Genomic DNA, 27,524 nt, shown 5'->3' with positions numbered 1-27,524 from the left:
TATTCAGGAGTTGGTTGACTAAACTGCCCAACCCGACAATGTAAGCGAAGCATATGCACACACACGGCCGGCTCATTGGGAGCACTTTGGGGCTGAGCGTCTGGCTTGAGGACATTTTAAAATGATTTCTATTAACACTCTTGATGGTGTCTCTGTTCAGTCTGTTGACAATTACAAATACTTGGGAATTTGGATGGATAAAAGTCTAAATTTGAAATGCCATATTGACCATCTAGCAAAGAAATTACAATTCACGCTGGGTTTTCTGTTCAGGCTAAAGTCCTCTTCTTCCACAGCATCAAGAAAACGCTTCGTTGCCGGCCTTTTCTTGACTCAGATTGATTTTGGTGGATAGTATTTACAGGTTTGCCTCACCGTCCACCTCCGTCTAAACTTGACCCCCTGTATCACTCAGCCCTGAGGTATGTCTAATCATTGTACCTTATACAGCATGGTAGGATGATCCTCCATCACTCTGCGGGGGTTACAACACTGGTACATCTTAGTCTGTAAGATCGTCTCTGGCACACTTCCGGCTTACTGAAGCCAGAAGTTTGTAATTCTCCAAAACAGTTATGATCTAAGGTCACATAAAAGGCTTCAGTTCAAAGTTCCTTCTATCAGTACAGAAGCTGGTAAAACAAGCCTGAAGTGGTCACTGCAAGCTGCACCATGCTGCCCTGTTAACGCTCTGTCTGATGATGTCATGTGTACTTTGTCGTACCTATTGTTGCTGTCGTGAGTCAGTGTTGTCTTGTTCTGTGTTGGACGCTGCTATCTGACCCTGTCTTGGCTCGGTCTCACTTGTAAAAGAGGTTTTAATCTCAATGTGACTTCCTAGTTAAATAAAGGTTATGATGACTTGGAGGTCGAAGCGTATATATTGTTGATTGCCTGATGATCACCGTCATCATATCACTGCGTGATATATATCACTAACACACTGGTGATGGAGATGAATGTGTCGCCGTTGTAAATCAGCTCTGGCAGGTCGTGTGTAAAGGTTTGCTTTCCTCTCTGGCTCTGAGGACTGACGACTGAAAGAGGAAATGAGAGACTGGAGCCCCGTTGAAAGGCTGGATGCTGAGTTGTGGCTCATTAATATTCATGGGAAATGTGAAAGAAACAAAATTTGGACATGCTAATGCTTAAAAAAAACTATAATTATCCTCAGAGACAGCGGGGCTGTGATTGGGGGGATTTAAGTGGCAGTTGGGATTCTTTACGCTCAGCACTGTTATCATATGGAAACATCATAAAGCTCCTCCACATCTGGCAGAACGACGTCCTTCTCTGGACCCGGATGATACAGATGATGAGGTCAGGAGGCTGACGTCAGACCTATCACAGGGAAGAAAAGGTCTGGTTGCCAGCAGCAACCGCATCCTTTAAAACAGCTGTGGATTATGGAGCTTGCTTTTCTGCAGTGTGGCGCTCCGGTGGTGGTGGTGGGGGCGGTGATAACTGTCTGCTGTGAAGCTCTGATGGATTCATCGTGGAGGAAACAGGAAGTGATGATTTGAGAACTAAAGAAACTTCTCAAATGTATAGAACCACCCAACACACAGCAGGTTGGCCTCCGTACCACGTGGTATTAACATGTCACCTGTATCTGGATAATGACATCTGATTAAAAGCTGTTTCTCACCAGTGAGATGTGAAAATGCGGAAACAGAAAAAAAAAAATATGCATGCACATTTTCTGCATGACAACTATTATCCAAGTTTCCAGTCTTTGGGCCGAGCTGCGTTTGAAACAAGCCGTTAAGGATTTCTGTCCATTTGTGATGTCACAAATCTACAATATTTAGACCATTTCACGGTTTTAAACATAAACATTCTAAATGTGTCCCAGTTTATTTCCTGTTGCAGTGGATGTAAATAACATCAGCTGACAGGAAGTAAACATGGACCCAAGCTGTTGCCTAGCAACGCAATTCCGTTGCAATTCACTAAAACGGAGCGTTTCAAACAGAGTACAGGTATATTCAGACAGACAGTATGAGGAAAAAGTTTTTTTTCTGAACATTAAAGTATGTAAACATGTTCTAGTAGAAACCCAGAATACAAGTATGAACCTGAAAACGAGCATGATATGGGACCTTTAATACTAGCTGTTGTTGTGGCGAGCCCCGTTCCGTGACCAATATATAACGTTTGGGCGATCTCCTTTATTTGGTTGTTGAGGTAGTCGTTGTGGTGTCGTACAATATTGGATGTTGAGAAACCAAATTGATAAAACGTTGGTAGCAAGCTAGCTGTGACCAAAGATGCTGGACCGTCTTTGGTCAAACATATGTTTTGAATAAATGAAATGAAAGGAAATTGAGGTCCGTCCGAGCCTTCATATGAACCCACAACATCAGTCTTTCTAAATTTACGTGGCAAATTTTTCGGACGAAAGTCTGTGCTTGGTGTGAAGCAGCTTTAAGGCGCCTTGTATTTACACCTGTGTGTTCTGCTTTGCATTGCTACTCTGCTTATTGTGGTTGGAGCTGGTGCTCAACAGACATGGTGCATCTTCGTGGTCTCTTTGCACATGTCATTTACATCTATTACACTGCCTGCAAAACATATTTGGCAAATACATTTAGTATATAAATGCATTTCTTTGCTTCTCTCAACTGAGCGTTACTCTATTGGGTTTATTTCATTGCAAGAGTGGTTGTAGATTGAAAACAATCGTTTACATTTAGCTGGAGAGTAAACTCCAGGTTTGCATCAAGAGCTCCGTCATTTTGTGAATTATAATATCACGTTATTTATTTCAGTGGTTAGATTTCAGGACATGTATTGATTTTGCCAGAATCAATACACAACCTTTTTTGTTATCGTTCATCTCCTCCATCATACAATTCCAATATAGATTATTGTATATACGTTAACTGCATCTGGAATACAGCTGATGAAACTGGAAACTGTGTAAAGAGCGAGAATGGTACACAAGTACAAACTGAAATAATATGAACAGAACTGATTAAAAAAAGACGGGATTTGAATTTAAAAAAAAATTTAATTTCATAGAATTCTTGCAGTGTGTCTTAGGTGGTGCATTTAGAATATAATGCTTGTGTTAATCCACTCTTTGCTGCTCTATATCGGTCCGTGTACGTAATCCTTTTCTGCATGTGAGCTTCTGCTTCAGCTGCTGAAAATAGCCTCGCTACTTCCCTCGGAAAAGGATGGTGGAAGAACTGTGCCACATCTCCAGCACACACAGTCAAGTGCATGAGTCACGGTAGCCCAATGGATCAATGTGGCAGAGCTTTGGGTGAGAGGATTTGTCTGTAAAAGGCACCCTTACTCTGTGATAACCTCACCCGCTCACACAGAACTCTCTTTTCCTTAACATCAGTCAATGGGAATGAAGAGTTTTACTTCCATAGAGCTGTTGGAGCTGTTTATGTATATCAAAACTCAACTGTGTATACTTTTAAAACTTGACCTTAGAAGGGATTTCTTTGCATGTGTTGTTGGTGTGTTGGTGCATAACATAAACATAATAGGAGAAAAGGGAAATTAAAAATAAAAACAAGTATTGCAAAAATCGAAAAAAGAAGAAAATTACAACAAAAATATGAATAAATATACTAAACTAAAACTAAAAAAATACAAATATGTATGATATATCTGAACCTCTGAGACCCGCAGAATCGTCGGACATCTCAACCGACATTACTGTCTTTAAGAGGCTGTAGTGGGTTCAGTCTAAAATGTCATGAAAGACGTTGAATAGACCTAGAGCATTCAGAGGATGGATGGATCAGACTAGAGACATAGAACATTCAGAGGATGGATGGATCAGACTAGAGACCTAGAGCATTCAGAGGATGGATGGATCAGACTAGAGACATAGAACATTCAGAGGATGGATGGATCAGACTAGAGACCTAGAGCATTCAGAGGATGGATGGATCAGACTAGAGACCTAGAGCATTCAGAGGATGGATGGATCAAACTAGAGACCTAGAGCATTCAGAGGATGGATGGATCAGACTAGAGACCTAGAGCATTCAGAGGATGGATGGATCAGACTAGAGACCTAGAGCATTCAGAGGATGGATGGATCAAACTAGAGACCTAGAGCATTCAGAGGATGGATGGATCAAACTAGAGACCTAGAGCATTCAGAGGATGGATGGATCAGACTAGAGACCTAGAGCATTCAGAGGATGGATGGATCAGACTAGAGACCTAGAGCATTCAGAGGATGGATGGATCAAACTAGAGACCTAGAGCATTCAGAGGATGGATGGCTTTCCTAGCTAGATTGACGATAAGGGCGTTGACGTCTAAAAACCAAATGTTGCCCAGTTATAATCAGGGTGTCTAGATATCATTTTGACCTGCATGCTCCGTCTCCTGCTGTAGAGTGTGAATATGTGGCACAGTGAGGCGAGGTGTAGCTCAGTTGACTCTTCCTCGATAATTAATGGTTAAAGAACACTATACGGTAGAATATACAGCGCAGGTGTCTGTTAGCATTAGCTGCAGTATAGGAGGTCTGGAGCAGAGCCAGCCGTGGCTCATGTTGCTTGTCTCTTCAGACAGTATGTGTAGATATACAGTACAGCGTATCAACAGCTCTGCTGCTGCTGCCAAGTTACAGTATACGTGCACTGTGCTGCACGGCTCCAGATCCTCTTAGTCTCTACCACTCAGACACAGGATGGAGAACACAGAGTGATCAGAGCAGTTCATCTGTGACGCTTCACACAAGGACGGACAGATCTCTTCAGCAATATGTACCGTACGTGACGGCGCGATTCGAGTGACGGAGCGTCAGGACGGCCGTTCCTCATTTGCATAAAGTTGAGGTCTAATCTACTTTACGCAAATCACAGGCGTCCGACGCGACTCGCCGTCTCTGAACACTCCCGAGAATCTTTTAAAATAAACGTTGTCGATCCAAAATAAAGACAAATTCAACTGCATTATTTCTGAAATAAAAACCAACGGGTAATGCAGCCGCCACGCGCTGCAGACGTTCCCAGTGTGGCCGAGGCTTTAAAGTCTGTGTAGTCCGCATGTGTCGGCCTCATAGACTGTATGTAAGAAGAAGAGTTACTATTGGTTTGTGGACTACGGCTTTGAAGTCTTGAGTTTGGCACTTTGGCCGTCGCCATCGTGTGTGACACGAGAGGGTGGAGCAAAGTACAAGCGAACGCTGAATAAAACATTTTTAGGGCGAACAAAATGTTACAATAAACTTTGATGAACTGAAAACACACTGTGAAAGGGTTAAAGATGTCAGATGAAAACACGGACAACGCCGTGGTAGCGACCTGTCAATCATAAGTTAGCCCCGCCCTAAAGCATCCCCTGCTTTATGGTCTATCTGACTCTAAATGGGACCATGATTGTTGTTTCCATATTGCCTTCCCTCTTCAGACTTGGAGGTCTTCATGTTTTTCTAGGGGTCAATATGTTTTAAGGTTATTTGTCAGCAGGCTAAATGTCTAAAAAGGGATGCGAGAAGCATACATTACATTACATCAGTGTTTTTAGAGGGTACCCTCTGGCTGCCGGGGCCCGAAGCAGAGCCGAGCTTTGACTAACATCTTCTTTTTGCTGCAACGCCTCTGAAACAGCATTTAGATAATCATGGCACAAAGCACATGGAAAGACAACATGCTAAATCTGACATACAACACATGTTTCGTAACATGCCATAATACGACATGCACAGAAAAGTGACTTCTTATTTGCAGCGTGGGACTGAAATAACTTGCCGGCTGAGTGAATTTAGTTTCCTCGTATTTGCACCGAGCCGTGAGTAATTGGAAACTGAAAGTCCCATCTCATGGTTGTCTGCTGCAGCACTTCACAGACTTCAAAGCAACTGCCAGGCTACACCTCACAGAGACACCCCCCCACCCCATCCGTCCTGCTCCGTCTCCATTCAGCAGCTCCTCTCTGGGACAGACAACATCCTCCTCCACCCCCCCACACTGACTGTACAGCACAAAGCTGCGTATTTATGATCAAGTGATAGGCTAAACATTGCAATCCGTCACATCATCTGTCCTCTCCTTTATGCTCGGAGCGTCTGCGTGGGCGTGCTGCAGGACCGGAGTCCACAGTCGAAGCAGAAGCTCACAAAACACAGTAAACACAGCCAGAAAATTGGCATTAAATGCCTCATTTTCTTCTAAAGTAGGACACATCAGTTTAAGATTATACACCTCAGTTTGTTTGGAGGAAAAGGATGCATACAAATCTGCTGAACTGATCATTATCAGGAGCACTAGTCATGCGTATTGTCTGAGACTTAAAGGTAATTCAATAAGAAGATGATGAATATGATGTTTGGACAACAATGATTACTTGCTTCTCCCTGCCGATAGGGGCAGCAATATGCTAATAAGGGTTGCTTTTAAAGAGAAACTACACATCTTGTTTGGAGGACTGTTCATTAGAAGCAAAACCTACATGATTTACATGATTTGTGGAAGGTACCATCTGTTTTTGACAATGTTTGCATGGTTTTAGCTGAAAGCATCCCCTGCTTTATGGTCTATCTGACTCTAAATGGGACCATAATTTACAATGTTTACTGAGGTCATAAATCAAGAGAGAAGGAGGCTTGTTTTCTCAGAGACTTCTATACGACCAGAGAAGTCGCCCCCTGCTGGCTGCTAGAGAGGATGCAGGTTTAAGGCTCTTCACCTTCATATTACAGACCCTGTTGGTAGCCGCCTGCGTCCGAACAGGTAAAAGCTGCATGGCCACTGGGTTCCATAAACATAATGTGTGGTTCAGTGTTCATTTCCAGTTATTTCAGGATAATACTTGGTCCACTTTGTGTTCATTCTGCGGTTGTTGTCGACAGTAAAGTTGTGTAGCTCCAGTATGAGTGTGTCCTCCATACATTTAATGCCGTATCTGTTTGCGGCAGTGGATGATGAGCCCTGCCGCACTGCATTCTCCTCCCATGAAGTCCTCGCTAACCGTTAATCCATTTAGTCACATCACAGAGCTTCTGTATCCACCAGCTCAGAAATCCTCTAGTCATTTACCCTGACTGCAAAAAGAAGAAGAAGAAGAAGAGAGGGAGCTTAGCTTACTATGATCAACTGCCACACAAGGTTTCACAGTGCACCGCTCCATCCTCCTAGTTTACTGTAATTAGCTCAAAGTTAGCCACCTAAAGAGCTTCTCTCCTCTTTCCCTCCATCATATGACACAGAATGCATTTACTCTCCGATAAAGTCACTATATTTTGTTGAGTAATCTCTTTTCCAGAGCAGCACCAGAGGGATTAGCTCCTTGTTGACATTGCAGGGGGAAATCTGGAATATGAAGCATCTATATGAATCTTTGTACAGGTCTGGGCTGCAGGTTTCTCTGAGTCTCGCTCATCAGGAGTCATTGGTATCAGCTGTGATCCCCCTCAGCTGCTGATAATCAGCCTGGCTGGGAGGCTATATCAGCAGGTTGGCTGCTCGGTTGGTTGTGTGTCTGCAGAGGGTCAACACCTTCAGTTGGCTCTCTGGGTTTAGTGTGTTTTGTCATTTCATATTGGTCAGATACCTTCTTTGTTGGTCTGTCATTTCGGAAACACCCCCTCTCTCTTCCTGCCACTTGGTTTGGTCAAACGTCTGTGATTGATGGCAGCTGGAGACCTCAGAGAGAGTGAGAGAGTGATTAGTAGTTTACCAAAATAAAAGCACAACATAAGCATAATCACTTCCTGGATTAGATTGTTTTGTCCAACTTTACACCGTCACTGTGCACGTGAGTGTTCTTCTCTCCACCTTGAGTGAGGGAGATGCTTTCCAGCTCTCTCACACTAAACCCAACCAAACCTCAGCAGGAAGTGGTGATTTGTGACAGTTTTGGAAGACAAATAATAATGTCATCCTGTGACAGGTGGGTCAGATCGGAAGTCAGCTTGTGCATGTGGGTCATTGTTAAAGGTAATGAAAAACACTGGATTCTGTCATTTAGTCTGGAGACCTTGTTGGAAACCAGGCCAGCTGAGAGAAAGGAAGGAATTAGTAAGAGAACGTGCACCAAACGTTACCCAAATCCCACGACAGTGTTTGTATGATACGGTTGCTCCTGTATATACTATTCATATATACTCGCCAAAAAGAGGCAAACATTAGGCCTCAGAGAAAATATGTACCAAAGACCATGGTTTCATAAATCCATCCATCTTGCAGTGTAATCAGATTACCTCTGAGTGGAGGCCAGTGATTTAACATATGAGCACTAAGTGAAACAGAAAGACCCGACACCGTAACAGATGGTCTAAGCTGGAGCTTTAAGGAGCGAGCCGTGTCCTCTCCAGGCTTTACGTCGCGCCCTGTTTGTTTATTTACCTGCATATTCCAACGAGGGACCGCGTCGGTTAGATGAACAAACAATGCAACAATACCCAGGCAGGCAGACTTAAATAGCTCCGGCACATTTTACTGTCACTACTTCTTTTTAAGCTCCATTATTCACTCCCGTGCAACTGTAATTAAAGTTGGTTTAAAATGAGTCGGTATATAGGACAGATAAGAGAGGGTTGTGTGTGGGTGGACAGATGTTGAATGGAAGCATCACATAAGCCAGTCCCACAGCTCAGCGCGGTGCAGTGGAAGGACTGTGTGTCCAGCTTTAGAGCTGTGAGGCGTCAGGGTTTGTCAAGTTGGCTTCTCAGCACTGCTGCTTATCTCCTCGGTGCACGTGGGCAGCAGGGCTGCTCCACCGTCTGAGGAACCAAGGTCATCTCCCTCTTCTCTCTCCTCCCTCTCTCTCTCTGGCTGGTGAGAATAGAAACACAGCCCTGCTCAGATAGTGAAGCATGTGCTGACAAAGGACAAGCTGCTGGATGCCGAGAGAAAAGACAGAAAGTGTTGTTAGACCTGTCAAGGCGTCACTCCTCACCTCAGCTCACCCCAGTCTTTGTCTGATTTACCAACCCGGTCTCACCCCCATCTCGTCAAATATACAGTAGATGCTCGGTCTGATACCGCCGCACCCTTTACTGTCCAATGTAAACCCATCAACTGGATTATGAGATGGTCAGAGCGACTGACGTATAGTATAACGAGAGGAAGGACTTTGCTGAAGTCTGTTGACTTATTTTATCATACTTTTGTTCCGTAAATTACATACTCACCTAATGAGCCTAAGTTAACAAGCATACTTATTTCAACCCAAACCACAGTCCTCTCCTAAACCTAACCAAGTAGTTTCGTTCCCTAAACCAGTGGTTCTCAAACTATGGTACACGTACCACTGGTGGCACGCAGAGGAATCTCTGACTATCGACTCCTCTTATTGATGCTTTCCCACAGTTACGCTGCACAATGACGCATACGCACGTTGTATCATGTTTCAGTTTGATTTGGACCGGAGACACGGTGAAGAGAAACTAAAGCGCTCAACAGCGTGGCGCTACTAAACCTGAGGGGGTGCACTTTATTTTTCCCTGATAAAGCGAAACTGTGAACAACAACCCTGTGTTGAAAAAGACGTGCACGTCTGTTTCTCAGCTGTCTGTCAGCCTGCTTCTCCTCCACCGGCCTCCATCACAGGGTGAAAACAAACAGTAGTAGCCTATAAAGCAGTTAGTTTTCTGCCAACAAACCGAATCACGAGTTCTTTCTGCATAGCATGAGAGAATCTGCTATAAAAATAGGAGACTGTCAGTAAGTCTGTTGAATTGACTTCAAACAGGAGCTGGCGTCCGGGCGGGAGTCTCTCCGTCAGAAGCAGAATCTTTTCCTCACTCTTGTTTGTTCGTCCGTCCCACTCATATCAACTCTCTCCGTCTGCCTTCTCCTCCTACAGTTTCTCTCTGGCTCTCACCCTCCCTGCTTTTGGAACGAGACAACTTCCTCTTTAGAGATATAAGCAGCAGTTACAGCCAGAGCTGGAGCTTGAAGCCTCCAGAGACTAAGAAAGTCCTGGAGATAAAACCCAGCGGGCCTGAAAGCATTCAGACCAACAAACACCTGTTAGGACCATGTTTGATGACAGACTGAGATTTAGAGATATTACAGATGCCATTGTAGGAAAGCCTCAGGAGTGTCTGGAGCATAGACTGCATATAGAAGTGGACGTAGTCACCGTGACATCCCCCCGTTGGTTTGTGGACTACGGTTTTGAAACCTCGAGTTTGGCATCATCCGTCACGGAGCTACGTACAACTGAACAGACCCGGAGGTTTCCTCCTGGTCTGGAGTATTTGACATCTCATCTGTTGTTTCTGGAGTTTGGTCTTTACAGACAGAGGTTCTCCAGTCGTCAGCGAATTGCAGATGTTCAAATTTCCATTTTTTTCTAAAGCACTTTAAAGACTTGTCATCCATGTTGGCTTAAAAGTCAAGAAAGAACATTGAAGCATATCCTTTTTAGAGTAGATCGAAGATTACAGGACATATTTTATACCTCTTTTTATATCGGAGTATTTGAGGTTTTTCTAGTTTGCTTCCCTTCGTGAAAAGGACGATAATCAGTTGTAAGGTGCAGAGATCTCTTCCACAACGTGATATAATATGACCCTGCACATACTGTATTCTTTAGGATTAACTGTAAATGTAAAACAAATACAAAGATGGTTTTATTACCAAGTCGTGTTAACAGCTTTTGCACTTTTTGACATAATGTGCCTTCTTAACATTGGACACTCTTAGGTTGGTCCCTGCCATTAACTCTCGTCTCTCAACTTTTTCTAAACCTATATGTTTTATGTTTAAGTGTGGTTTTGTGTGTGTGAACCAGCTTGGGGATTGTGGGCAGGGCTGTAAGACATCATTACCCTGTAGTGCACTGGCCCATAAAGCCTTTTTCCCATATACAATCATTAGAAAAGGAGTGGCTGTAAGACGCTGAATACATTTTCTTTCTGTCACTAACTCTGAAATGAGATCCAACGTGCAGAATCTACTGAGCATGCTCTGTGGGCCAGGAGACAGAAGAGTGAGGAAACCTGTGGAGATGTAACCAGTGAGCAACTTTCATAGGAACGAAGGGGGCATCGTCTTTGATTGCAGCATCCAGTTCTCCCGGAGACATCCACTGTCCTTTAAGGCCTTTGTCATTTCAGTTTATACTGTCCTTTAGTGGAGCAACCGTGAAGCTGGAGTCTCTGGGCCTCCTACGGGTCTAGTAGTGACAACACGCATGATCTAATTTAGAAATAAGATCATGCCAAAGACACATTTCACCAGTAATTGATGATTTTATGACAAATAATGATCAGTAACATAGCTAAACTTTTGTAGTGCATGAACCTATCAATAAGTAGGTCAGAGGTAGGTACCATAGGCAGTTAAATCCATCACACCATCATCATCAGTTCATCTCCCCGGGAGCTGAGAGGGAAAGTGTATTTCTTTGCCCTCTGTCTCCTTAATCTATCTCTCACAATTTAAGAAGTAATTACTTTCACCATCTCCCTCTGCCGCTTTCATCCCGCCACTGTTCCTCTTCTCTGTTAGCGCCATGCAGCCGGCTTCCTATTAAGATAAAATCACAGACGTTATTCCAGACGTTCTTCAGCGACGGGATGAGCAGCGGAAATGGAAGCACTTCAGGCCTTCAGGTTCAGGATAGATTAATGGCAGAAATAAGAAGAGGGTCCTCTCAGGAGCTAGAGTGGGTTTACTTGTCCTTGAAGACTAGTTTGATTTTTTTTTTTTTTTTTTTAGACTTTCATGTTTAAAAAATTAAGGCCGTTCTGCATCTGTGATAGAAGATTTAAGGTTAGAGTTGAGATAAGAAATATAGATGAGATGTAGACTAGGGTTAGAGTAAGGCGGGTTGGTCTCATACACTGTTTAATTTATATATATATCCCACAAATTCACTACACACATGCATCCTTGAAAACATGGACTCCCCTGTTGTCCAATAGCATTTCAATCAGGAGAGACCCCGTATCGAATGAACAATGATTTATTTATGGTGCATGATAAGTAGAATAGTGCAAAGTCTTTGTGGCGATAGACTCCATCGTGACGTAGTATATGAAAGGGAGTAGTGATGCCGTGGGGAGATTAGGTATATTGATATTGATGCCTGAAGCCCTCACATCAGCAGTGTCTCCAGGTGCATCCTCTTTGGTTTACGCACGTCAACTTGTCAATACTTCACTGTCCTATTTCCCAGCATTGACTCGTATCGACTGTCCAGAGAAGCAGCGGTTTCATCACATGTTGTTCCACCCAGCTACCGCCGTCAACTGATCTACGACCTCCAACACTTTGGTCCGGAGTAAGATCCAACTACCCTCCAGATAGCCCTGAGATTTGGTATGGATATTTATGATCCCCAGAGGATGAATCATAATGATCATGGTGATCCCCACCATCGGACCAAGATCTCCTCTAGGTAGCATGACAAAGGTCTTTCTAAACTCTCTATTTAGGCCTCTTTGACATCACTGATGAACAGGGTTTCCTGCTTTGTGCGTCTGGTTACCTCTTAATTGGGACATTATTGCAAACATGGATATTCTGACCCTGATTTTCTGAGACAGTGAAATCATTTTAAACTTGGTTTCAGGATGCATTAATGTATTTAAAGTGAGGAGCGGAGTGTGCGAGTTAACCAAAGCCATCATGTCATTTCCCCTTTCTGTTCCTATCGCTGCTTCTAAGCTCTCCGCTCCGCACATCCTCTTCTAAACGAGCGACGCTCTCATTTCCACGCTGGGAAACGTGTAGACCTGCAGATATTAATGGCTAAGAGCTTTTAGTATCTCTCTCTGTTTTCACCAGCTCTCCCTCCTCACTCCTCCTGCTCCCTGTTCTGCCTTTTGAATCATCGGAGCAGCTTTCGGGGTCCAGACCGGAGCATCCCGCGCTCCAACAACTTGGCACCGGTCCTGGATAAGATTAAGAAAAACTTCTCTCTCAAAAAAAAAAATGCTGAGTCACACACAAGTCCCATTTTATCGGCGGTGCCAGCGAAGCGGCCCGTCAACGGGATGCACAACGGCCATTAAGACGGCGCCGTGCAACAGCAACACTTTTAATGACGCTGTGCTCTGATTGGCTGTCAGCGCTTCTGCTCCATCTGCAGCGAGCAGTCCTTTTACATGGAGGATCATATTGTATATTAGCAGATGAATATGTCACACAGCTTGGCAGAGGAGGGATTCGGCTTCCTGAGGCACCAGATTGGACAATTTCCTTTTTTCTCTCTGCCAGCAGGTCTCTCTCTCTGCTTTATGATCATCAAATGCTTCCAGATATAAATGAATTTAGCAGAAAGCTGCTGATGCCCATCCCTTCATCCTTTGATTGTAGTTCCTGACCTTGATTAATATCATGACCCTGCTCATACTGTTTATTGTCACCCGTCAAAGCTGGTAGAACAGCTTAGAAGTGCTGAATGATGAAGAATGATGAAGATCATGATGTCCTGATTCCAAGCATATCCATCATAGTTAGTTGGGACTAATGGGGACAGTGTTGGTCGGTCTGTGGTTCCACAGTTAATAGATATCTGCACAGCCGCCGCTCAGGTTGACATGACATTTTTTTGCGTTTAATTTTCACGTCAATATATATTTTCAAACTTCTGTTTTTGTCATGAATACTTTCATTCACCACGCAAATATTAGGCGGCCAAAAAGTGACGTACCTTTTTTCTGTACAAGGTCAGTTTTCTGAGCTTTCGCAGCGCAAATAAAGTCATCGACCAATCACGTTGCGCAGAACGGGTTGAGTTGTGCCTATATTAATGAAACAACAACACAGAGGCTTTGAATTTGGCCTGCCGGTACCCATTGTAAAGGCTAGCGGTCAGTGCTGTTGCTCCTCTAAGGTGCATGTGTTTATAACTCTTCTGGTTTGGTATCGTGTTTCAGACATTTTTCGACGATATTGACAAACACTTTGGTTGAAGCATGCTATCCTCACGCCAAAATGTCAACCGTGCACACAAGATATCTTCTAATCCGATCGGCAGAGTCTCCTGAAGTTTGCTGACCACGAGGGGATAAGCTCTGGGTTCTAATGAGCTCATTCCTTTTGGCACTAAGTGGGACTCTGCTGTGTTACATGAGGTGTCTTTATTGCATCATGGCCCCGTTTTTAATGTTTATGTGTCAGCATCAGAGTTTTGTTGCCATGGAGACAGCAAATGTACAGCTGATAAGAGCATGCCGCTGTAGTACTGTAACACTCCCGTATGCCAGCTGTCCTGTCACCATGTATGCTCAGTACATGCCCTCCCAGAGAGAGAGAGAGAGAGGTGACTGACAGCATGCTGGCCCCACCGATGGGCCTCCGGTTGGACCCGCGGTGTCATCTCCGCTCCCGTCGTTCCAGCATCCAGCTTCCGACCGGCGGCTCCGCGGGGACCCGTGTGTCCGATGTTCTCCAGGAGACGTCTGTCAGTGATGATTCCCCCGTCCGTCCTGCATCCCCCCCCCCTCCTCTGTATACGCTGAGCCAGCTCCCTCGGGGGCCCCTGACTCCACCTGAAGGGGTGCTCACGCCGCCGCTGACTGACACGCCATGAAATCACCCGTATGGCCCCCCAACCCCACAAGGCTTGGCTCCTCGGTGCCACAGGGCGCGTCGTGAGGGCTTCCTCAGTAAAACAGCACATATGTTTAAAGCCATGGACTCTGCCAGCTCATCCCCATCACACCCACCTTTCCCCTCCTCCCTGCTATCTCGCCTAATTTGATTTTCTCAGTCCATTGTTTTCTCCCCAGCGGCGGTTGGCATGGGGTAATGAAATTAAGCTCTGTTTCCACTCCCTGACGAGCCGTGGCTGCAGGCAGCCTCTGTGACAGGGCCACATGCTTACAGCAGCAAAACCTCAGCTAATCTCAATCTCACTGAAAGTCTCTCCTCCACCAACTCCTCTCATCAGAAACGCTTAGTCACTCTCCCATTCCAAAAAAACATGTGCACAAATGCATTGAATTTGTTGGTTCGGCCTGCAAAGTTCATTTAGATTCTCAAAATTCAGATTAGATTCTCTGACCAGTCTGCCTGATGCCGGGATCAGACTACACGCTATTTTAGTCTTTGACGATGGTCACCATGTCAGATCTAACGATCACAGCGCCATAAACTCTTGCAGTGTGTCGGTCGGGTGACTGGCAAGACTACACGTATGACCGGCAGGCTTCCTTCTCCTGAGGCAAAGAAGCCACTTCCTACCACAGTAATCTCTTTAAACATGTAGAATCTGTAGGCAACAAGACAAGATCTTGGTATATCTGAAGCGTTCTGGTTTCCGTTTGTAGTCTGAGTAGTATCGACCACTCATGTTCGAGCAGGTTTTGGTTGAATGCAGATAAACAGTCGGTAAGAGGCAGAACACATTGGCCAAAATGCAATCTGGGAACCCACCGGCTATCGTCTGATGATGAGTTTGCTTTTTATTAGCTTGTAAACTTGTGAAATACTCCATTCGTAGACGTCGTCTCTCAAGTCCAAATCCATTCTCGCGTCTCAAGTTGCCTGAAAACAATGACCAGCACATGGAAGAGGAAGTCTTGGCCTGGATATCCATGTGATCCATGGATGACCATATACCTCCACCATTTGGTGGGTGTCTAAAGGCAGTCTGGGAGGAATTCAACTCACTAATCGAAGTAGGAGTAGATGAGGCAGATGTAAGTTGCTCCAGGTCACCAGTTGACTGTTCCAACTGTATATTCCAACGCAGCAAGCAGGAAATCTTTGAGCTGCTACAGACGAACATTTCCCTCTCCATCTATCCAGCTGAGAAAATAACATCCTCACAGGCACCCAAAAGCCATTTCCCCTTTTATGAAATAGCGTTTCATTTGGGCCCATTGGTCCTGGAGCAGAGAGTCTAATTAAAAGGGAATTGCAGCACGGAGCTGCACAATGAGAGAATAAGCAGACAGACAGACAGACGGCGGCCTGTTATACGCTGATACAGTAAACAAATGAGCAGTCATTATCCTCAGTCTTTCACAGCGCAGCATCAGCAATCAGGAGGATTCAACGGAGGCTTTGAAGACGGAGGTTGTTCTGATCATCTGCCGCCTCGTATTCTGCAATCAGTCCTGTTCTTTACAGTTAGGGACGTTTATTGTTCTGCTGTCATTATTTCACTCGTGTCTATAGTTCCACTGTTTCTCTCGCTTGTCTCACAGAATGGAAACAATCCTTTCAGCTTTAAAGCAGCAGAAGATCAATGACGGCTGGTTTCGGTGAAGGTGCATCAACTGCTGCTCTTTTACGGCTCGTAACTCACCGAGATGCTGCAACAAATCTGTGGCTAAATGAACGGTGGCCTGTGAGGAACAGAGATGCATTATCACATAGCTAACTAATGGACCGCTCTAAGGTTAACTGGGAGGTTGCTGTTGTTGGGCTGGTACCTCCCAGTACTTGTGATTGTGTACTGCTGCCTCCTGGTGAACGCTGGTACACACAATACCAAAACTAATAAACTCACAACACTGAGTTTCATTGAATTCAGCTCCTAGTGGATACAAAACATTACAAGCATTCTCTGTGCATTTTAAACTGAGTACATAATGAAAACATAGAGAACTCCCAGCTGGCAATACTTTATGTAAGTGACTTGCAAGCAGCTTATTAAGGCTTATTTTAGGTTCATTGTTAGGCAGCAACCTGTAGTGGCCGTATATTATGACGGGAGCCAAGGAGGAAGTGGTGACGTAGTATAAAGAGCGACAAACTCCACATACAGAGGAGGTCGGGGTGGACGGATCGGTCATATTCTCACTCACAACTTGTCAAATACTGCCGCTCGGTCATCAGAGATGGACGCACAGCGTACTCCTCTAGCGTTACTTTTGGACGGACCAGAGACGGCGTGTCAACGTACACTCATTACATGCATAGTGTCAAAATAAACTTAGTTAGGGTTAGGAAACAGTTGTGGTTGACGTTGGCTTCACTGACTAACAACTCACGTGACTTTACGGGACTGACGTGACAAAATAAGTCAACGTTACTTTTAGTTTCACATGTGACACAAACACAAGTGTTCTGAAAGTCTCATGTTTGTTTGACCCATCCACCAAACTACTACCTACTTACGCAGACCTACATGACCAAAGTTACGTAACAAACCTTGTTATGATCTTTTTCTAAACCTAACCGAGTAGTTTTGTTGCAATTCACAACATTATGTGTTTAAAATTGTGAACTTTTCACAACCTGCGCCTGTTGCTGCTGGTACCCCCCAACGGTCATATGTGGTTCTGGGTCCTTTAGGTGCAGTATGAGGAGGTGTTTGGTGATTCTTATGAGCATAGTGTCAACAGTTCATTCAGGTGTCCTACCCTGTGATGATGCTTTTGGAGAAACTGCATATGAAAGACGACGTATAAGACAAAGATCTTAGTGTTGCACCTCCATTGGGACAATCAAATCCATGGTTTACTGCTCTCATGAGGTTATGATATAGTCAGTGTTCCCATATTGTTGTCTCACATCTCTTAAATGAACAGGGCATGATGTGTGTGTCATAGTGGAGTCTGGATGAGACGGCTAGTACTTCTTGTTTTGGTCCACGAGGCCTAATGCAGCTGTAAGTGTGAATAAATGAATCATCGTCTGTGACGGCGTCCCGGTCCCACGCTGTGAGCCACAGCATCCGATGAAATGTGTGATGATGAGCCGGGAGTGGAGAAGTCATCCTGGTTCACCTGGACTATAATGATATGTGAGCAGGTGTACCGATCATCACCCCCAGCAGGACACACACACACTGCTCACATACTAAAGTGTGTCTCCTCTGGACCATAAGTTACTCTGTATGCAGACAGTTTACATATATTTTAACTTTGAGTTTTGTCCCTTCCGGGGTTCCGTTAATTTCAGCCTGTAAAAAATGAGATTATTAACACGAACAGATGGAGACTGCTCTGCTTCTCTGTATATTCTCTCTGTGCAGAATACTATCATATCAGTATCACCTATCCATCTCTCTCGCTTTCCAAACTTCCCTGGGAGGAGAAATGTAGTCAAATGCAGAGACATGGATGACATCTGACGGCTCCCGGCTCCAGCCAACACACAGGCCCGTGTGCCCCTGTCTGAATTCTGACTGCTGCGAGGACCCATCGAGGATCCACAGACCGAGACAGACAGACAGGCTGACAGCTGCAGAGACGTGCATCAAACTGTGCATGAGGGTTTAAACAGATCTCTCTGTGAGGTATCCACACATCAGACCTGACAGCGCTCAGCCACCCAGAAACAGCAGCTAACCTGTATGCAGATGCAACAAGTCAGCTGTTTGTGTCGGAGTCGGTTGTCATGTGACATGTTGTGATGCTGAGTTTGCATACAGATTGTCAGACTGAACCGGCAGTTTCTTTTTACCTGTTACTGTGGTGCAGCATCGGATGGACACTCCACAGGTCTCACTGCGTCTGTGTCTCAGCAGTTTCTCCCTACATAGATGGAGTAAAAGAGCTGCTTCCTTTTAAGTACACCTTGATTCTTTGTACCTATACTCCCCCTTCCATTTGTACCTTCAACAGAACAATGACGTACGCCCAGAGACAAACATGGACCTTTTAGTTTTAATAAAACATGTTTGTTTCCAGTAAATCTCTCACATAGACTCCTCGTCTCATTGCCTGAGCCAGTTTGTGACGATACTCCTCCTGTACTGCTATTTCTGAGCTCCTCCCGGTGGGACTGGGGGTGTTTTTGCTCTGTCAAACACTTAACAGTGTTCTCAGCTGGTAACTGGAAGGAAACTCACTATCTCCTGCTGTCAGTTGTCTATGATGACAGGTAAACTCTGCAGCTTATTCAAAGACGAAGTCAAGGAAACTCCTTTTCTCCCCCAGCTCGTTAAATATGCTTCAGTCAGTGGTCCTCTGTTTCTGATACTGATCCACAAAGCCGACCTTTAGCGTCTGTATGAGACGCACCAGGATGGACCAGGATGTAAACCCACCCACATCATTATTAGATGCTCAGAGCAACTGATGTAGTAGAAAGAGCAAGAAGGTTTGGTGGGTGCTAAAATATATCTGTGTGTCATCGGTGTAACAGCAGAAGTCCAGGTTGAAATGGCGAAGGGACTGACCGAGGGGAATAAGTAGATGATGAGAAGGAGTGGACCGAGTACAGAGCCTTATTCATGCCAGAGAGGGGTAGTAATGCTGAGGACTCACAGGACATTGTTACCCGGGAGGGGGGGTAAACTAAACCTGTGGAGTCCCACATAACCTGCAGGATCTGACTCTTGACAGAGGACACGTTGAGGGATAATCTGACCTGACAGAGGGACCGTCAGGGTGCAGGAAGACAGGAAAGATCACCTCACCCTGACCTACATCAGTGTCAGCACGCCGTTAGCCTTTTATTAAAACATGTGAAGCCAATACCGGTTTAACTTCTTCTTAACTCATCGGACCTCTGAGTATAAATAATGGTTGAATGAATGAAAAACATAAAAACCTTTCTTTCCATCATCAACTGTGGTCAAAATAACCTCTAGTGATGCTTTGTAGCTGTTGTCAAAGTCACAGATATGTCGTAAAAAACACAAACACCGCCGTGAGGCGCACACCAAGCTGTTGTGTGACGAACAAAGACCGCGTGTCTGTGTCTGGTGCAGAATCTGCACTACTCAGCAAAACTACACGATATGTGACAAAGACAGACAGCATGTGTGGACGCTCAGCAAGACGAAACACAACTTCTACAGCGTCACTAACTGTCAAACACGTTCATGCCTCACTGTAAAGGTCAGGGGTCGCCATGGTATACAGTGTGTGACTGACAGGCCTCCTGACGGGGAGTTCCACATGAGCTCCGTCCGTCCACATAAAGTCGTGCACGGACATCTGCATGTGTCAGAAACGGCTCCAGGACGGTCAAACTTTGAATTCCTGTTTATTTGCTGGAGTTTGTTTCCACGTCTGTCATCGTGACCTTATAGAAGAGAACAAGTTATTATTAATAATAATAATTAATGACCAGCGAAGACCATGAGGAGCATCTTGTAGATGAGCCGATGGTTCATTGGGAGCCAGTGAAGGGAGTGGAGGACCAGGATGATGTTCTGGTGAGGATCCGGGCGTCTCTGTTTCGGACATGTTGTAGTCTAGTAGTCTAGTTGTGTTTGGGAGGCCGGCGAGGAGAGAGTTGCAGTAGTCGATGCGAGAGCTGATGAAGGCGTGAACCAGTGTTTCTGCATCACGTTTGCTCAGCGAGGGTCTTGAAATGTTCCTCAGCTAGAGAAAATGAGGTTTGACAGACAGATGTTGATGTGTGCATCAGAAGACAGTGACGAGTCCTGGTTTGTGACCACAGGGACACAGTTTAGTAAGTCAATCATAGTGAAACTGTCAAAGTGAGCCAGACATGACTTTTGCATTTCCACTGGCTGAGGCTGATGAACATTAGCTGTCATCAGAGCGGCTGCTGGGTGTGAAGGGGTTAAGATGAAGGAACACGTCCTACATGAGAGGACACTCGTCTTCTGTTGTTCTACATTCATCCTCTCAGGCCAAATGTTTTGACCTTTCTCGCCCCACCGCATGGTGTCCTCTACTCCAGCCCCCGGCCTCCTCCTTACCTCCCCCCTCCATCCTCCATCCTCCATCCTCCATCTCCCCCCCAGCAGAGCAGCTCACCCATGACATTCTAATCTACTCGGAGAAGGGGAGTCGGGTTTTGCTCGGAGCTCTTCCTCCTCCTCCTCTTCATATTTCAGCTCCTCTCTGCAGCCAGTCGTTGTCACTGTCATTACCCTCCTGCAGAGCACACTGCTGTCCCCACACACACACACACACACACACACACACACTGTCTCTTTCTGTTTGCCCTCACTGTGTCGTCTCCATAAACTGGACCAGATTCATAAAAGCTGCAATAGATTCAATATTTAACATTTAAGTAGACTCTGACTCGGGTCCCCGTGGACGCTGCAGAACGCTGCGATGTCTCTCATCGTCTGTTGACAAATGTCCTTAATCTCCACCGTCCCACAATCCCACCACTGCTTCTCCTTCTCCTAGTTTTTAAACATTTAAAAAATACATGTTCTTTAAAACGTGCGTCTAAAAACGGCTGTATTAAAAACTCATCTGGGATTTAACTGAATTTAGGAACAGCTCTTTATCTGCAAAAAAAAATCTTGTCTCTTACAAGAGTTTTTTGATCTGTGTTGCGTATCATAACTCTTCTCTTCAACTGGGAGTCAGTGTGAGTCTGACTGTCCTCCTCCTCCTCCTCCTCCTCTCCCATACTTCTGCTCAGACTGTTGTTCCTCCTGGTTATTGCCGACACGTTCTCGTCCACCCTGGACAGGTCTCCAGACTATCACAGGGCTGACACATCGAGACAGACAACCATTCACACCTACGGGACATTTAGAGTCAGCAATGAACCTGCATGTCTTTGGACTGTGGGAGGAAACCTGAGAACCCGGAGTAAACCCACACTGACACGGGGAGAACATACCGACTCCACACAGAAGGGATCGTGCGTCCCTGTAGCTGTGAGGCGACAGCGCTAACCGCTGCACCACCGCGCCGCCCCGTTTCAGACTCATTAAGTGTGATTTAGTTCAACATTAGAACCGACTCCCTCTGACTGCTGAGGACAGCCGGGCTGGTTTTGTGTCAGTTGGACTCGGGGTGTGATTTAGTTTTTGCAACACGACACCGCTGTGTCATTGTGGACTAGAACTGGACCGGCACGCCGGTGACTGACTGCTGTGAGTGTCATGTTGCCTCTCTTCACAGCGTCAGTATGATCCCGTCCAGGTCAGCGTTAATTGTTAAACTCTAGTTGATGTTTACCGTCTCTCCTTTTGCTCCTGTTTTCCTCAGACTTGCGGCGAATGACGGCGGGTTTCATGGGCATGGCGGTGGCCATCATCCTCTTCGGCTGGGTCATCGGCGTGCTCGGCTGCTGCTGGGACAGAGGCCTTATGCAGTATGTGGCTGGCCTCCTCTTCCTCATGGGAGGTGAGTCACACACACACACACACACACACACACAGAAAGTCAATAGCATCCCCACCTCATCAGTCATCTCGTCATCCCAATACTGTAAGAAACACATTTTTTGTCATTCATAAAGTCAGTTGAAGTGTTTTTCTTCGTGCTCATGGATGTATTTCTGTTTCTGGCTAGCTGTTCCCCCTACTTCCAGTCTTTATGCTAAGCTAGGCTAACCACCTCCTGACTTCGGCTCCATACGACGATGTACCATTAGAACTAGAATAGAAAACGCTGGTGACCAGTCAGATAGAAAACATTTGTGTATCTCATCAGTGGTGATTTAGATGAATGAACGTGTAGTATATCAGTGTGAATATGCACACACAGAGACACACACAACCCTGTAGATGTCCCACTTCCAGTCACACACACTGATCTGCTGTGCTGCAACGCGCTGGCTTGGCAGGAGGCGACTGCACACTCAATTATGACGGGCCTTGGATTAGTGCTGTGCCCTACAGTTGTATAATGAACAGGCAATTAAAAAGTCAATTATATTGCTTGGCAATAAAGGCAAAAAGAAAATAGGCTGGGTCAGTCTGCAGCGGCCAAATCAGCCCACGGGGTCACAGCGGCACTCCCAGAACAAGGCCATATTTAGAGCTGCATCTCCGACTGCTTCTCTGCTAAACACGGTCCAAAAGGAACAGATTCACTCAGATGAGAGACGACAGGTTACTAAAACATACAGCTACATATTGGAGGTAAGAGATGCCGGTGGTTTGGTGGTGAATCAGAGAGACACCGTTCCATTCAAAGACGGCCCAGCAGAGAAGAAGAGACACAACAACGGACCACAATGCAATGCAGACACAGTAGAGTGATGAAGTGGTTGGCGATATATCAGACAGCCCTTTCCATTGAATGCAGAGTCAGTATCAGGTGATCCGGTGTGACTGGAGCATTTCCAACACTTGATGGAGTTAGAACTTTAACGGTTGAATCGTCAGTACAAACAATCCAACAAGCGTGCTCCCTGTCCGTACTGATACTCTCTCAAGCTCTCTGTTTCATGTGAACAACCAAGTGCAATACCATGATTATTATAATGTCTGACATCATGATGGAGACTAACAGAGAAACCAAACCTTTCTATGATCCGGTCTGTTTGTTATCGTGTCCAAGTCCTTCTCAAGGAGAGGTCTCGTAGTGAAATCTGAATATCTGTATACCAATTCAAAGAGCTCATCCACATTGAGGAAATCATCTCTATAATAAATAACAACAGAATAAATAAAAGATAAAAATAAGAATACCATGACGCTATCGCACAACCCTCAGCCTTAAGTAACATTATTTAAAAATGTTATCGAGGTGGGCACAAATATTGTCATAATATTATAAAGTAGTAATTTCACGTGTTATTTTATATTTTTTCTCGTAATATTACGACTTTTTCTCATTAAGTTATGAATTTATTCTCGTAATATTACAACTTTTCTTTCTCGTAATATTACGAGACATTGTCTCTTTGGCCCTCACTGCATTAGACTTATATACTGTATACTTAGACTATAAACTGAGTTACCTTCATCACAATGATCACATGTTTTGCGGCTCCAGACAGATTTGTTTTTTGATAGTAAAGGTTGCTGACCGCTGGACTCGGGTATAAACATATTTTGTAGGAGACAGTGTTGGACACAGCGGATAGCGAGTAGATGTCGGTAGATGTCAGGGTTGTCGGTAGATGTCGGTAGATGTCGGTAGATGTCGGTAGATGTCGGTAGATGTCAGTAGATGTCGGTAGATGTCGGTAGATGTCGGTAGATGTCGGTAGATGTCAGTAGATGTCGGTAGATGTCGGTAGATGTCAGGGTTGTCGGTAGATGTCGGTAGATGTCGGTAGATGTCGGTAGATGTCGGTAGATGTCAGTAGATGTCAGTAGATGTCAGTAGATGTCGGTAGATGTCAGGGTTGTCGGTAGATGTCGGTAGATGTCAGTAGATGTCGGTAGATGTCGGTAGATGTCGGTAGATGTCGGTAGATGTCAGGGTTGTCGGTAGATGTCGGTAGATGTCGGTAGATGTCGGTAGATGTCGGTAGATGTCAGTAGATGTCAGTAGATGTCAGTAGATGTCGGTAGATGTCAGGGTTGTCGGTAGATGTCGGTAGATGTCAGTAGATGTCAGTAGATGTCGGTAGATGTCAGGGTTGTCAGTAGATGTCGGTAGATGTCGGTAGATGTCGGTAGATGTCGGTAGATGTCAGGGTTGTCGGTAGATGTCGGTAGATGTCGGTAGATGTCAGTAGATGTCAGTAGATGTCGGTAGATGTCAGGGTTGTCACAGACTGAGGTTTGGTGTATCTTTCTCCTTCAACATCCTGTTCTGTCGTTCCAGGAACCTTCTGCATCATCTCCCTCTGCACCTGCGTTGCCGGCATCAACTTCGAGCTCTCCCGTTACCCGCGGAACCAGTTCAGCCTGCCGGACGACATCGGCCACGGCTACGGCTGGTCCATGTTCTGTGCCTGGGGGGGCCTCGGCCTCACCCTCATCGCCGGCTTCTTCTGCACCCTGGCTCCCTCCGTCCAGCCGATACCCCGATCCACCTGCCCCAAGTCCCGACAGGAGAACGGCACCGTCTGCTAGAGCAGCCGGCAGCCGTCAGACCACCGGAGGAACCGAACAGATAACATGACAACAAACAAACAGACAAACAGAACAAACTGTTTCACGTCTTCATCCGTCCGCTCATCTCCAGTCTCTCCTGAATACTGATTTCTTTTTTTATTTGTGTGTGTGTGTGTGTGTGTGCGTGTGTCTTGATGATCTGCTATCTTGAAAATAACAGGAAAAAACTGAAGAAATATTATCGGAAATTTGGAGTTGTGCTTGTTTTGTTGTGGAGCAGAAGCTGAAATGGACCGAGACAGGTTCTGAAGGAAATCCACGGACACACTGAAAGACTGCAGTTTGGATTGATTCTAGCAGGAGAGGAGCTCTGAAGCTCTAACGGTGATGGACTACGGTGGGAACTGCTTCTATTAACGGCTCTACTGTGAGCGTGGAGAACTCAACGAATCAGCAGTATTGGATCGTTATGATCACGTTTCTCTCGGACTCGGCCTCTCGGAGCCTCCTGTGGGATAATTCACATAAAGAGAACGGACCAGACGTGACGCCGTGTGACTCGCCGGGCTTGGATCACGTTCAGTGGCCCGTCTGTTAAACTTTCAGTATTCCAGCTTCTGAGGTCCCAGCGAAGAGATCCAGGAACCTCCGTTGTTGTACATTATTGTACAGAATATTCCACAGAAGTGACGACCAGGAACCGTCACGCGTTGGACCATTTTCATTCTGGTGTAGGTGCATTTCATTCTGATGTCTGATGATGATCCCGTCTGCCATTTAGCGTTTTATACATGCATTCCTCTTTTATTCCTTTTTACTGAGCCCTTCATGTTGTGAACGAGCTGTCGACTGACTTCAGAGCAAATGTTTGATTTCTTTTCCATTCTAGTCATATAGAGGTAAATGTGTGTATGACTGTGTGTGTATGTGTATGTGTGTGTGTGGGGGGGGGGGGGTTGTTTTGAAGTCTCTAATAGAAAAACATTGTAAAAAATGATCATAATGACAAAGTGGAGTCCTGCCTCGGAGATGTATAAAGGCAGGAGCGACATAATGGAGTAGTATCTTGTTTAACCCGACTGACTCCTGCGTTGTCACATGGCCGATAAAGAAGAGTTGTTTTAAAGGGGGGGGGAGCATGTCCAACTATGGAAGGCTTCAGTATCTGCATCTGACGAGAACTCACTCCGACTTTTCTTCCCGGTCAAAACGCATCTAGACTCAAGAAGAAGAAGAAGAAGAAGAAGTGTTCTGTGTTTGCTAGATTCCTCGAGGCCTCAGCCGCCGATCATCAGTCAGTAATCTAAACACACATGAGCATGGGCTTGAATATTTCTATGCACATTATAGAGATGATGATCATGATGCAATAAATAGGCCATTTAAATACTCACCAGGACCAAGTACAGCAGCTGGTTGTGCAGGCTGTGACAGCAGGCACAGATATACAGACATCCGGTCATCCACAAGGTGATCCTCCATCTATCAGAAACCACCAGTAGAACCGATCCGAACGCAGGTTAACCCCAACTGGCATCTGTTCAGTAATTCCACTTAATTACAACTTGGGTCTTATTTTATCGGCCCTCGTCCCAGTTTATAGAAACCTGGATCTGCTATCAGGAGTACTCTGGTTCTGGGTTACTGTGTAAAGACTCTGGTTAGGATCAGAGAGGTTCAACCCTTCTTTTGCATCAGTCCTGCAGACCAGAGGGGTGCACGAGTGAGAGATGTGGTTAACTAGTGAGGTTTACCAATGTTGTATGTGTTCTGCATACTGTCAGACAATGGCTCCGTTCTAAATTGCGACAAAGTCGAATCATTTCCTGTCAAGATTCAGTCCAGTGGAGACGATACTTTAGCTGCCAGAAGGCTTCATCAGAGCTGCTCCTCAGACAACCTCAGAAACCCTCTCCCAACCCGACACCCCTCCAATGTTGGAACCCACTTCAAGCTCTTTAGCTCTTTTATGTAATAAAGACTGTCTGATAATGTGCAGCGCTATCCCCAATATTTAAACAATTCTCAAGTTTTGCCCTTTCACCCAGCGAGCTTTGGATCGTGGCCATTTAGCAAAAACACTTTACTGTATAAACACTTTCCAAAACGGGTTTGGACAACGTGTTTCTAGCGTTCCCCGGCTCTTACGACTGGAGCCAGAAGTGACCGTATTTGGGCGAGAGGTCGGAGCTGGTGAGGAGCGAGACCCGGCAGGTACCATTATAGCATAACAATCGCCAAGTCCACAAGTCACCAGCTAACATGAGCACTAGCTTGGTTAGCAAAGGTGCATCTGGAATTCACGTTAACTTTGATATTAATTAGGATGCTAAATTTCTTTTAGTGCAACCGAACGCTGAACAACGCCGTGGTAGCAGTTTGTCAGCCTGCTTTATGGTCTATCTGACTCTAAATGGGACCATCATTTACTAAATGAACATCATGCTGTATTGAAGAAGACTTGAAACCAGCGATTGAGACCATAAACTCATGTTTACAATGTTTACTGAGGTAATAAATCAAGAGAGAAGTCGAGGGTCATTTTCTCTTCTTTTTGCAACCTGATGAGTCGCCCCCTGCTGGCCGTTAGGAGGTATAAGGCTCTTCAGCGTTGGACGCTGGTTGGACTGCTGGTTCAGATCTGCATTAACTGTCTGACCATCCCGTCTCTTGACTTGTCGTGACTTTGCTGTATGAACGTCAACGAGTTCCCAGATCGCAGAAAATTTACTCGGTGAGTAGAATTTAATAAAACTAGAAAAATAAGACCCAAGTTGTAATAAACCAGAATTAACCTTTAATAAGAGAAACTCCCCGATCTGTTAGCTGCTCTCCCGGGTTGCAGTTCCATCCTCTAACAGGCTACATATCGATCAACCCCTACTTTAAAGAAAACTCCAGTGGGAGATTAGAGCCGAGTGTTTCAGATGACAGCTGCTATGTGGGTGAACATCTTCTTCAGCTAGTGAGGACGGCTCCTTCAAAGGGTTCAATGAAAAGCT

At 45.2% G+C, this 27,524-nt stretch overlaps 1 protein-coding gene across 1 annotated transcript in view; it reads left to right on the top strand.

Moving 5' to 3' along the window:
• Positions 1–27,334, top strand: part of tmem178bb (transmembrane protein 178Bb) — an 82,720-nt gene extending 55,386 nt beyond the window's left edge. Inside the window, exons 4-5 of the mRNA XM_074625621.1 lie at positions 21,773–21,910; positions 24,290–27,334. Coding sequence (XP_074481722.1) covers positions 21,773–21,910; positions 24,290–24,540 — 389 coding nt within the window. The 3' untranslated portion in view covers positions 24,541–27,334. The remainder of the gene's footprint in view (positions 1–21,772; positions 21,911–24,289) is intronic.
• The last annotated feature ends 190 nt before the right edge of the window (positions 27,335–27,524 follow it).

The sequence above is a fragment of the Sebastes fasciatus genome, chromosome 23 (assembly GCF_043250625.1).
Source record: "Sebastes fasciatus isolate fSebFas1 chromosome 23, fSebFas1.pri, whole genome shotgun sequence".
Lineage (NCBI taxonomy): Eukaryota > Metazoa > Chordata > Actinopteri > Perciformes > Sebastidae > Sebastes > Sebastes fasciatus.
This window is presented reverse-complemented; position numbering and strand designations above follow the sequence as displayed.